This window comes from Taudactylus pleione, unplaced genomic scaffold (genome assembly GCF_031769625.1).
Source record: "Taudactylus pleione unplaced genomic scaffold, aTauple2 ptg000620l, whole genome shotgun sequence".
Classification (NCBI taxonomy): domain Eukaryota; kingdom Metazoa; phylum Chordata; class Amphibia; order Anura; family Myobatrachidae; genus Taudactylus; species Taudactylus pleione.
Window position 1 is genome coordinate 4886 of NW_028285022.1, and position 14189 is coordinate 19074.

The following is a 14189-nucleotide window of genomic DNA, read 5'->3' on the forward strand; positions in this document are numbered from 1 at the left end:
CACTTCTTTCTTTCTGCTACTGATTCCTCTCCCTATGTACCAAGCATCTGACCTGCCTCCTCATTGCTTTGTTACAATGTTTTCTTGCCTTTATGTCACCTGACATAGTGATTCCTATTTGAGATAATCTACGACTCTTTCTTTTAAAGAGCGTTTCCATCAATTTCCCAACTACTGATGTCAGGTCACTGGTCGGCAGTCACTGGTCGGCAGTCACTGGTCGGCAGTCACTGGACGGCAGTCACTGGTCTCTTCCTTGCTTCCACTTTTGTGCAGTGGGACAACATTTGCTCTTTTCCAGTCCTCTGGAATTACTAAGTAGAATCTGATTGGTTGGTTGCTATGGGCAACATCTTCATAGTAAGAAAAGTCCTAAATATTAAGGAAATGGCTACTTCCGCTTATGGATCACTTGTGGGTATCTTTATAGTGATGCTGGGAGGCCACGTCCTGTGGAGCTTTGCGCTGATTACATTACACAATTCCTGTTTTTATGACGCAGCCTCTGATGTTTTGGCTCATTCTCTTCTCATGGTTCCATCTTTTCATACAGTGATCCCGAGTGATATAGAGGGGATATAGACCACCTGCTGCTTGGTTTAGGTGGGGAACATCTTTGTGGTTTGGGTGAAGGCCCTGTGCCACGTTAGATGCCCTGTCCCTCATTACATGCCCACAGCTATTGTGTCCTTCTCACAGGTGAAAGGCCCGGCGTTTGCGCAGATGACAAGGTGTGGAAGGACTGCAGTGAGGGACCCTCATCTTGCGCTGACCTGGACAGTGGGAGCCTCAGCAGGACGTGTCAGCTCGGCTGCTACTGCCCGAATGGAGATGTTCTGTTGGTGAGTAAATGGGCAATGGCGGGCGTACATGTGCAGTCAGCAGCCCCAATAACTCTCCAGGCACATCACAGGGACTGGCTCCTGTCCAAGCACCTGTCCAGGCATTTGCTGGATGATACATTCCGACGATAGGCTCACATTTTGCAATGCAAACACAGGCGGTAATGTAATGTAATCCTATCATGGGCGGTAATGTCATGTAATGGGATCATGGGCGGTAACGTCATGTGATGGGATCATGGGCGGTAATGTCATGTAACGGGATCATGGGCGATATGTAATGGGATCATGGGCGGAAATGTCATGTAACGGGATCATGGGTGGTAATGTCATGTAAAGCGATCATGGGCTCTAGTTTCATGTAATGGGATCATGGGCGGTAACGTCATGTGATGGGATGATGGGCGGTAACGTCATGTAATGGGATCATGGGCGGTAACGTCATGTAATGGGATCATGGGCGGTAATGTCATGTAATGGGATCATGGGCGGTAATGTCATGTAATGGTATCATGGGCGGTAATGTCATGTGATGGGATCATGGGCCTTAATGTCATGTAACAGGATCCTGGGCGGTAATGTCATCTAACGGAATCATGGTTGGTAATGTCATGTAACGCGATTGACTGTTCTAGTGTCATGTAATGAGATCATGGGCGGTAATGTCATGTAATGGGATCATGGGCGGTAATGTCATGTGATGGGATCATGGGCGGTAACGTCATGTGATGGAATCATGGGCGTTAATGACATGTAATGAGATCATGGGCGGTAATGTCATGTAATGTGATCATGGGCGGTAATATCATGTAATGTGATCATGGGCGGTAATGTCATGTAATGGGATCATGGGCGGTAACATCATGTGATGAGATCATGGGCGGTAATGTCATATGATGGGATCATGGGCGGTAATGTCATGTGATGGGATCATGGGCGATATGTAATGGGATCATGGGCGGTAATGTCATGTACCGGGATCATGGGCGATATGTAACGGGATCATGGGCGGTAATGTCATGTAACGGGATCATGGGTGGTAATGTCATGTAACGCGATCATGGGCTCTAATGTCATGTAATGAGATCATGGGCGATATGTAATGGGATCATGGGCAGTAATGTCATGTAGCGGGATAATGGGCGATATATAATGGGATCATGGGCGGTAATGTCATGTAACGGGATCATGGGTGGTAATGTCATGTATCAAGATCATGGGCGGTAATGTCATGTAATGGGATATGGGCGGTAATTTCATGCAATGGGATCATGGGCGATATGTAATGTGATCATGGGCGGTAATGTCATGTAATGCGATCATGGGCGGTAATGTCATGGAATGCGATCATGGGCGGTAATGTCATGTAATGGGATCATCGGTGGTAACATCATGTGATGGGATCATGGGCGGTAACGTCATGTGATGGGATCATGGGCGGTAATGTCATGTGATGGGATCATGGGCGATATGTAATGGGATCATGGGTGGTAATGTCATGTAACGGGATCATGGGCGATATGTAATGGGATCATGGGCGGTAACGTCATGTGATGGGATCATGGGCTCTAATGTCATGTAATGAGATCATAGGCGGTAATATCATGTAATGAGATCATGGGCGATATGTAATGGGATCATGGGCGGTAATGTCATGTAATGAGATCATGGGCGGTAATGTCATGTAATGGGATCATGGGCGGTAATGTCATGTGATGGGATCATGGGCTCTAATGTCATGTAATGAGATCATGGGCGGTAATATCATGTAATGAGATCATGGGCGATATGTAATGGGATCATGGGCGGTAATGTCATGTAACAGGATCATGGGCGGTAATGTCATGTAATGAGATCATGGGCGGTAATGTCATGTAATGAGATCTTGGGCGGTAATGTTATGTAATGGGATCATGGGCGGTAATGTCATGTAATGGGATCATTAATACATGGGCCCCTTAGTTCCATGCCTGCAATGCCGTATCAATTATAGGCGGCTTCTAATCAATTCTGCAACTGCCAAAATATGTGAGTATGAGGTAATGGGACATTTATTCCACTGCACGATCTGCACCCACCTACCTACTGTACTGTGACCCTCTGTCATTCTGTACCCACCTACCTACTGTACTGTGACCCTCTGTCATTCTGTACCCACCTACGTGCTGTACTGTACTGTGACCCTCTATCATTCTGTACCCACCTACCTGCTGTACTGTACTGTGACCCTCTGTCATGCTGCACCCACCTACTTACTGTACTGTGACCCTCTGTCATTCTATACCCACCTACCTACTGTACTGTACTGTGACCCTCTGTCATTCGGCACCCACCTACCTGCTGTACTGTGACCCTCTGTCATTCTGCACCCACCTACCTGCTGTACTGTGACCCTCTGTCATTCTGCACCCACCTACATACTGTACGGTGACCCCTCTGTCATTCTGTACCCACCTAGCAACTGTACTGTACTGTGACCCTCTGTCATTCTGTACCCACCTAGCTGCTGTACTGTACTGTGACCCTCTGTCATTCTGCACCCACCTACCTGCTGTACTGTGACCCCTCTGTCATTCTGCACCCACCTACCTGCTGTACTGTACTGTGACCCTCTGTCATTCTATACCTACCTGCTGTACTGTACTGTGACCCTCTGTCATTCTGTACCCACCTAGCTGCTGTACTGTACTGTGACCCTCTGTCATTCTGCACCCACCTAGCTACTGTACTGTACTGTGACCCTCTGTCATTCTATACCCACCTACCTGCTGTACAGTACTGTGACCCTCAGTACAGTACAGCAGGTAGGTGCAGAATGACAGTGACCCTCTGTCATTCTGTACCCACTTACTGTACTGTGACCCTCTGTCATTCTGTACCCACCTACCTACTGTACTATGAACCTCTGTCATTCTGTACCCACCTACCTACTGTACTGTACTGTGACCCCTCTGTCATTCTATACCCACCTACCTGCTGTACAGTACTGTGACCCTCAGTACAGTACAGCAGGTAGGTGCAGAATGACAGTGACCCTCTGTCAGTCTGTACCCACTTACTGTACTGTGACCCTCTGTCATTCTGTACCCACCTACCTGCTGTACTGTGACCCTCTCTCATTCTGTACCCACCTACCTGCTGTACTGTACTGTGACCCTCTGTCATTCTGTACCCACCTACCTGCTGTGCTGTACTGTGACCCTCTGTCATTCTGTACCCACCTACCTGCTGTACTGTACTGTGACCCTCTGTCATTCTGTACCCACCTACCTGCTGTACTGTACTGTGACCCTCTGTCATTCTGTACCCACCTACCTACTGTACTGTGACCCTCTGTCATTCTATACCCACCTACCTGCTGTACTGTACTGTGACCCTCTGTCATTCTATACCCACCTACTTACAGTACTGTACTGTGACCCTCTGTCATTCTGTACCCACCTACCTGCTGTACTGTACTGTGACCCTCTATCATTCTATACCCACCTACCTGCTGTACTGTACTGTGACCCTCTGTCATTCTGTACCCACCTACCTGCTGTACTGTGACCCTCTCTCATTCTGTACCCACCTACCTGCTGTACTGTACTGTGACCCTCTGTCATTCTGTACCCACCTACCTGCTGTGCTGTACTGTGACCCTCTGTCATTCTGTACCCACCTACCTGCTGTACTGTACTGTGACCCTCTGTCATTCTGTACCCACCTACCTGCTGTACTGTACTGTGACCCTCTGTCATTCTGTACCCACCTACCTACTGTACTGTGACCCTCTGTCATTCTATACCCACCTACCTGCTGTACTGTACTGTGACCCTCTGTCATTCTATACCCACCTACTTACAGTACTGTACTGTGACCCTCTGTCATTCTGTACCCACCTACCTGCTGTACTGTACTGTGACCCTCTATCATTCTATACCCACCTACCTGCTGTACTGTACTGTGACCCTCTGTCATTCTGTACCCACCTACCTGCTGTACTGTGACCCTCTCTCATTCTGTACCCACCTACCTGCTGTACTGTACTGTGACCCTCTGTCATTCTGTACCCACCTACCTGCTGTACTGTACTGTGACCCTCTGTCATTCTGCACCCACCTACTTACTGTACTGTGACCCCTCTGTCATTCTGTACCCACCTAGCTGCTGTACTGTACTGTGACCCTCTGTCATTCTGTACCCACCTACCTGCTGTACTGTACTGTGACCCTCTGTCATTCTGTACCCACCTACCTACTGTACTGTGACCCTCTGTCATTCTATACCCACCTACCTGCTGTACTGTACTGTGACCCTCTGTCATTCTATACCCACCTACTTACAGTACTGTACTGTGACCCTCTGTCATTCTGTACCCACCTACCTGCTGTACTGTACTGTGACCCTCTATCATTCTATACCCACCTACCTGCTGTACTGTACTGTGACCCTCTGTCATTCTGTACCCACCTACTAGCTGTACTGTGACCCTCTGTCATTCTGCACCCACCTACTTACTGTACTGTGACCCCTCTGTCATTCTGTACCCACCTAGCTGCTGTACTGTACTGTGACCCTCTGTCATTCTGTACCCACCTACCTGCTGTACTGTACTGTGACCCTCTGTCATTCTGCACCCACCTACCTGCTGTACTGTGACCCTCTGTCATTCTGTACCCACCTACCTGCTGTACTGTACTGTGACCCTCTGTCATTCTGTACCCACCTACCTGCTGTACTGTACTGTGACCCTCTGTCATTCTGCACCCACCTACTTACTGTACTGTGACCCCTCTGTCATTCTGTACCCACCTAGCTGCTGTACTGTACTGTGACCCTCTGTCATTCTGTACCCACCTACCTGCTGTACTGTACTGTGACCCTCTGTCATTCTGTACCCACCTACCTACTGTACTGTGACCCTCTGTCATTCTATACCCACCTACCTGCTGTACTGTACTGTGACCCTCTGTCATTCTATACCCACCTACTTACAGTACTGTACTGTGACCCTCTGTCATTCTGTACCCACCTACCTGCTGTACTGTACTGTGACCCTCTATCATTCTATACCCACCTACCTGCTGTACTGTACTGTGACCCTCTGTCATTCTGTACCCACCTACTAGCTGTACTGTGACCCTCTGTCATTTTGCACCCACCTACTTACTGTACTGTGACCCCTCTGTCATTCTGTACCCACCTAGCTGCTGTACTGTACTGTGACCCTCTGTCATTCTGTACCCACCTACCTGCTGTACTGTACTGTGACCCTCTGTCATTCTGCACCCACCTACCTGCTGTACTGTGACCCTCTGTCATTCTGTACCCACCTACCTGCTGTACTGTACTGTGACCCTCTATCATTCTATACCCACCTACCTGCTGTACTGTACTGTGACCCTCTGTCATTCTGTACCCACCTACCTGCTGTACTGTACTGTGACCCTCTATCATTCTATACCCACCTACCTGCTGTACTGTACTGTGACCCTCTGTCATTCTGTACCCACCTACCTGCTGTACTGTACTGTGACCCTCTGTCCTTCTGCACCCACCTACTTACTGTACTGTGACCCTCTGTCATTCTATACCCACCTACCTGCTGTACGGTGACCCCTCTGTCATTCTGTACACACCTAGCTACTGTACTGTACTGTGACCCTCTGTCATTCTGTACCCACCTAGCTGCTGTACTGTACTGTGACCCTCTGTCCTGCTGCACCCACCTACCTGCTGTACTGTACTGTGACCCTCTGTCATTCTATACCTACTTACTGTACTGTGACCCTCTGTCATTCTATACCTACCTGCTGTACTGTACTGTGACCCTCTGACATTCTATACCCACCTACTGACTGTACTGTACTGTGACCCTCTGTCATTCTATACCCACCTACCTGCTCTACTGTACTGTGACCCTCTGTCATTCTGTACCCACCTAGCTGCTGTACTGTACTGTGACCATCTGTCATTCTGCACCCACCTAGCTGCTGTACTGTACTGTACTGTACTGTGACCCTCTGTCATTCTATACCCACCTACCTGCTGTACAGTACTGTGACCCTCAGTACAGTACAGGAGGTAGGTGGAGAATGACAGTGACCCTCTGTCATTCTGTACCACTTACTGTACTGTGACCCTCTGTCATTCTGTACCCACCTACCTACTGTACTATGAACCTCTGTCATTCTGTACCCACCTACCTACTGTACTGTACTGTGACCCCTCTGTCATTCTATACCCACCTACCTGCTGTACAGTACTGTGACCCTCAGTACTGTACAGCAGGTAGGTGCAGAATGACAGTGACCCTCTGTCATTCTGTACCCACTTACTGTACTGTGACCCTCTGTCATTCTGTACCACCTACCTGCTGTACTGTACTGTGACCCCTCTGTCATTCTGTACCCACCTACCTACTGTACTGTGACCCTCTGTCATTCTATACCCACCTACCTGCTGTACTGTAATGTGACCCTCTGTCATTCTATACCCACCTACTTACAGTACTGTACTGTGACCGTCTGTCATTCTGTACCCACCTACCTGCTGTACTGTACTGTGACCCTCTGTCATTCTGTACCCACCTACCTGCTGTACTGTGACCCTCTCTCATTCTGTACCCACCTACCTGCTGTACTGTACTGTGACTCTCTGTCATTCTGTACCCACCTACCTGCTGTACTGTACTGTGACCCTCTGTCCTTCTGCACCCACCTACTTACTGTACTGTGACCCTCTGTCATTCTATACCCACCTACCTGCTGTACTGTACTGTGACCCTCTGTCATTCTGCACCCACCTACATACTGTACTGTGACCCCTCTGTCATTCTGTACCCACCTACCTGCTGTACTGTACTGTGACCCTCTGTCATTCTGCACCCACCTACATACTGTACTGTGACCCTCTGTCATTCTATACCCACCTACCTGCTGTACTGTACTGTGACCCTCTGTCATTCTGTACCCACCTACCTGCTGTACTGTACTGTGACCCTCTGTCATTCTATACCCACCTACTTACTGTACTGTGACCCTCTCTCATTCTGTACCCACCTACCTGCTGTACTGTACTGTGACCCTCTGTCATTCTGTACCCACCTACCTGCTGTACTGTACTGTGACCCTCTGTCATTCTATACCTACTTACTGTACTGTGACCCTCTGTCATTCTATACCTACCTGCTGTACTGTACTGTGACCCTCTGACATTCTATACCCACCTACTGACTGTACTGTACTGTACTGTGACCCTCTGTCATTCTATACCCACCTACCTGCTCTACTGTACTGTGACCCTCTGTCATTCTGTACCCACCTACCTGCTGTATTGTACTGTACTGTACTGTGACCCTCTGTCATTCTATACCCACCTACCTGCTGTACAGTACTGTGACCCTCAGTACAGTACAGCAGGTAGGTGGAGAATGACAGTGACCCTCTGTCGTTCTGTACCACTTACTGTACTGTGACCCTCTGTCATTCTGTACCCACCTACCTACTGTACTATGAACCTCTGTCATTCTGTACCCATCTACCTACTGTACTGTATTGTGACCCCTCTGTCATTCTATACCCACCTACCTGATGTACAGTACTGTGACCCTCAGTACTGTACAGCAGGTAGGTGCAGAATGACAGTGACCCTCTGTCATTCTGTACCCACTTACTGTACTGTGACCCTCTGTCATTCTGTACCACCTACCTGCTGTACTGTACTGTGACCCCTCTGTCATTCTGTACCCACCTACCTACTGTACTGTGACCCTCTGTCATTCTATACCCACCTACCTGCTGTACTGTAATGTGACCCTCTGTCATTCTATACCCACCTACTTACAGTACTGTACTGTGACCGTCTGTCATTCTGTACCCACCTACCTGCTGTACTGTACTGTGACCCTCTGTCATTCTGTACCCACCTACCTGCTGTACTGTGACCCTCTCTCATTCTGTACCCACCTACCTGCTGTACTGTACTGTGACTCTCTGTCATTCTGTACCCACCTACCTGCTGTACTGTACTGTGACCCTCTGTCCTTCTGCACCCACCTACTTACTGTACTGTGACCCTCTGTCATTCTATACCCACCTACCTGCTGTACTGTACTGTGACCCTCTGTCATTCTGCACCCACCTACATACTGTACTGTGACCCCTCTGTCATTCTGTACCCACCTACCTGCTGTACTGTACTGTGACCCTCTGTCATTCTGCACCCACCTACATACTGTACTGTGACCCTCTGTCATTCTATACCCACCTACCTGCTGTACTGTACTGTGACCCTCTGTCATTCTGTACCCACCTACCTGCTGTACTGTACTGTGACCCTCTATCATTCTATACCTACTTACTGTACTGTGACCCTCTGACATTCTATACCCACCTACTGACTGTACTGTACTGTGACCCTCTGTCATTCTATACCCACCTACCTGCTCTACTGTACTGTGATCCTCTGTCATTCTGTACCCACCTAGCTGCTGTACTGTACTGTGACCATCTGTCATTCTGCACCCACCTAGCTGCTGTACTGTACTGTACTGTGACCCTCTGTCATTCTATAACCACCTACCTGCTGTACAGTACTGTGACCCTCATTACAGTACAGCAGGTAGGTGGAGAATGACAGTGACCCTCTGTCATTCTGTACCACTTACTGTACTGTGACCCTCTGTCATTCTGTACCCACCTACCTACTGTACTATGAACCTCTGTCATTCTGTACCCACCTACCTACTGTACTGTACTGTGACCCCTCTGTCATTCTATACCCACCTACCTGATGTACAGTACTGTGACCCTCAGTACTGTACAGCAGGTAGGTGCAGAATGACAGTGACCCTCTGTCATTCTGTACCCACTTACTGTACTGTGACCCTCTGTCATTCTGTACCACCTACCTGCTGTACTGTACTGTGACCCCTCTGTCATTCTGTACCCACCTACCTACTGTACTGTGACCCTCTGTCATTCTATACCCACCTACCTGCTGTACTGTACTGTGACCCTCTGTCATTCTATACCCACCTACTTACAGTACTGTACTGTGACCGTCTGTCATTCTGTACCCACCTACCTGCTGTACTGTACTGTGACCCTCTATCATTCTATACCCACCTACCTACTGTACTGTGACCCTCTGTCATTCTGTACCCACCTACCTGCTGTACTGTGACCCTCTCTCATTCTGTACCCACCTACCTGCTGTACTGTACTGTGACTCTCTGTCATTCTGTACCCACCTACCTGCTGTACTGTACTGTGACCCTCTGTCCTTCTGCACCCACCTACTTACTGTACTGTGACCCTCTGTCATTCTATACCCACCTACCTGCTGTACTGTACTGTGACCCTCTGTCATTCTGCACCCACCTACATACTGTACTGTGACCCCTCTGTCATTCTGTACCCACCTACCTGCTGTACTGTACTGTGACCCTCTGTCATTCTATACCCACCTACTTACTGTACTGTGACCCTCTCTCATTCTGTACCCACCTACCTGCTGTACTGTACTGTGACCCTCTGTCATTCTGTACCCACCTACCTGCTGTACTGTACTGTGACCCTCTATCATTCTATACCCACCTACCTGCTGTACTGTACTGTGACCCTCTGTCATTCTATATCCACCTACCTGCTGTACTGTACTGTGACCCTCTGTCATTCTGCACCCACCTACATACTGTACTGTGACCCTCTGTCATTCTATACCCACCTACCTGCTGTACTGTACTGTTACCCTATCATTCTATACCCACCTAGCTGCTGTACTGTACTGTGACCCTCTGTCATTCTGTACCCACCTACCTGCTGTACTGTACTGTGACCCTCTATCATTCTATACCCACCTATTTACTGTACTATGACCCTCTGTCATTCTATACCCACCTACCTGCTGTACTGTACTGTGACCCTCTGTCAGTCTGTACCCACTTACTTACTGTACTGTGACCCTCTGTCATTCTGTACCCACCTACCTACTGTACTGTACTGTGACCCTCTATCATTCTGTACCCACCTACCTGCTGTACTGTATTGTGACCCTCTATCATTCTACACCCACCTACCTGCTGTACTGTGACCCCTCTGTCATTCTGTACCCACCTACCTGCTGTACTGTACTGTGACCCTCTATCATTCTATACCCACCTACCTGCTGTACTGTACTGTGACCCTCTGTCATTCTATACCCACCTACCTGCTGTACTGTACTGTGACCCTCTGTCATTCTGTACCCACCTACCTGCTGTACTGTGACCCTCTGTCATTCTGCACCCACCTACTTACTGTACTGTGACCCCTCTGTCATTCTGTACCCACCTAGCTGCTGTACTGTACTGTGACCCTCTGTCATTCTGTACCCACCTACCTACTGTACTGTGACCCTCTATCATTCTGTACCCACCTACCTACTGTACTGTGACCCCTCTGTCATTCTGTACCCACCTAGCTGCTGTACTGTACTGTGACCCTCTGTCATTCTGTACCCACCTACCTACTGTACTGTGACCCTCTATCATTCTGTACCCACCTACCTGCTGTACTGTGACCCCTCTGTCATTCTGTACCCACCTACCTGCTGTTCTGTACTGTGACCCTCTGTCATTCTGTACCCACCTACCTGCTGTACTGTACTGTGACCCTCTATCATTCTATACCCACCTACCTGCTGTACTGTACTGTGACCCTCTATCATTCTATACCCACCTGCCTGCTGTATTGTACTGTGACCCTCTATCATTCTGTACCCACCTACCTGCTGTACTGTACTGTGACCCTCTGTCATTCTGTACCCACCTACCTGCTGTACTGTACTGTGATCCTCTGTCATTCTGTACCCACCTACTTACTGTACTGGGACCCTCTGTCATTCTATACCCACCTACCTGCTGTACTGTACAGTGAGCCTCTGTCATTCTATACCCACCTACATATTGTACTGTGACCCTCTGTCATTCTATACCCACCTACCTGCTGTACTGGACTGTGACCCTCTGTCATTCTGCACCCACCTACCTGCTGTACTGTGACCCTCTGTCATTCTGCACCCACCTACATATTGTACTGTGACCCTCTGTCATTCTGTTCCCACCAAACTGCTGTACTGTACTGTGATCCTCTGTCATTCTATACCCACCTACCTGCTGTACTGTACTGTGACCCTCTGTCATTCTATACCCACCTACCTGCTGTACTGTACTGTGACCCTCTGTCATTCTGCACCCACCTACATATTGTACTGTGACCGTCTGTCATTCTGTTCCCACCTACCTGCTGTACTGTACTGTGACCCTCTATCATTCTATACCCACCTACCTGCTGTACTGTACTGTGACCCTCTGTCATTCTGTACCCACCTACTTACTGTACTGTGACCCTCTGTCATTCTATACCCACCTACCTACTGTACTGTGACCCTCTGTCATTCTGCACCCACCTACATACTGTACTGTGACCCTCTGTCATTCTATACCCACCTACCTGCTGTACTGTACTGTGACCCTCTATCATTCTATACCCACCTACATACTGTACTGTGACCCTCTGTCATTCTATACCCACCTACCTGCTGTACTGTACTGTGACCCTCTGTCATTCTATACCCACCTACATACTGTACTGTACTGTGACCCCTCTGTCATTCTGTTCCCACCTTCCTGCTGTACTGTACTGTGACCCTCTGTCATTCTGTTCCCACCTACCTGCTGTACTGTACTGTGACCCCTCTGTCATTCTATACCCACTTACATACTGTACTGTGACCCTCTGTCATTCTATACCCACCTACTTTACTGTACTGTGACCCTCTGTCATTCTATACCCACCTACCTGCTGTACTGTAGTGTGACCCTCTGTCATTCTGCACCCACCTACCTGCTGTACTGTACTGTGACCCTCTGTCATTCTGTACCCACCTACTTACTGTACTGTACTATGACCCTCTATCAGTCTGCACCCACCTACCTGCTGTACTGTACTGTGACCCTCTGTCATTCTATACCCACCTACCTGCTGTACTGTACTGTGACCCCTCTGTCATTCTGTACCCACCTACTTACTGTACTGTACTATGACCCTCTGTCAGTCTGCACCCACCTACCTGCTGTACTGTACTGTGACCCTCTGTCATTCTATACCCACCTACCTGCTGTACTGTAGTGTGACCCTCTGTCATTCTGTTCCCACCTACCTGCTGTACTGTACTGTGACCCTCTGTCATTCTATACCCACCTACCTGCTGTACTGTACTGTGACCCTCTATCATTCTATACCCACCTACCTGCTGTACTGTACTGTGACCCTCTGTCATTCTATACCCACCTACATACTGTACTGTGACCCTCTATCATTCTATACCCACCTACCTGCTGTACTGTACTGTGACCCTCTGTCATTCTATGCCCACCTACATACTGTACTGTACTGTGACCCCTCTGTCATTCTGTTCCCACCTACCTGCTGTACTGTACTGTGACCCTCTATCATTCTGTACCCACCTACCTGCTGTACTGTACTGTGACCCTCTGTCATTCTATACCCACCTACATACTGTACTGTGACCCTCTGTCATTCTGTTCCCACCTACCTGCTGTACTGTACTGTGACCCTCTGTCATTCTGTTCCCACCTTCCTGCTGTACTGTACTGTGACCCTCTGTCATTCTGTACCCACCTACATACTGTACTGTGACCCTCTGTCATTCTGTACCCACCTACATACTGTACTGTGACCCTCTGTCATTCTGTTCCCGCCTACCTACTGTACTGTAGTGTGACCCTCTGTCATTCTATACCCACCTACCTGCTGTACTGTACTGTGACCCTCTGTCATTCTGCACCCACCTACCTGCTGTACTGTACTGTGACCCTCTGTCATTCTGTACCAACCTACATACTGTACTGTGACCCTCTGTCATTCTGTACCCACCTACATACTGTACTGTGACCCTCTGTCATTCTATACCCACCTACCTGCTGTACTGTACTGTGACCCTCTGTCATTCTGTACCAACCTACATACTGTACTGTGACCCTCTGTCATTCTGTACCCACCTACATACTGTACTGTGACCCTCTGTCATTCTGTACCCACCTACCTGCTGTACTGTACTGTGACCCTCTGTCATTCTATACCCACCTACCTGCTGTACTGTACTGTGACCCCTCTGTCATTCTGTACACACCTACTTACTGTACTGTGACCCTCTGTCATTCTATACCCACCTACCTGCTGTACTGTACTGTGACCCTCTGTCATTCTATACCCACCTACCTGCTGTACTGTACTGTGACCCTCTATCATTCTATACCCACCTACATACTGTACTGTGACCCTCTGTCATTCTATACCC

The 14189-nt window shown here is 48.7% G+C and overlaps 1 protein-coding gene across 1 annotated transcript in view; it reads left to right on the forward strand.

Moving 5' to 3' along the window:
- Positions 1–699: 699 nt before the first annotated feature.
- Positions 700–14189, forward strand: part of LOC148479324 (SCO-spondin-like) — a gene marked incomplete at its 5' end in the record, with an annotated part of 249345 nt that continues 235855 nt past the window's right edge. The window contains one exon of the mRNA XM_088454599.1: positions 700–842. Within this exon, the coding sequence (XP_088310725.1) occupies positions 700–842 (143 nt within the window). The remainder of the gene's footprint in view (positions 843–14189) is intronic.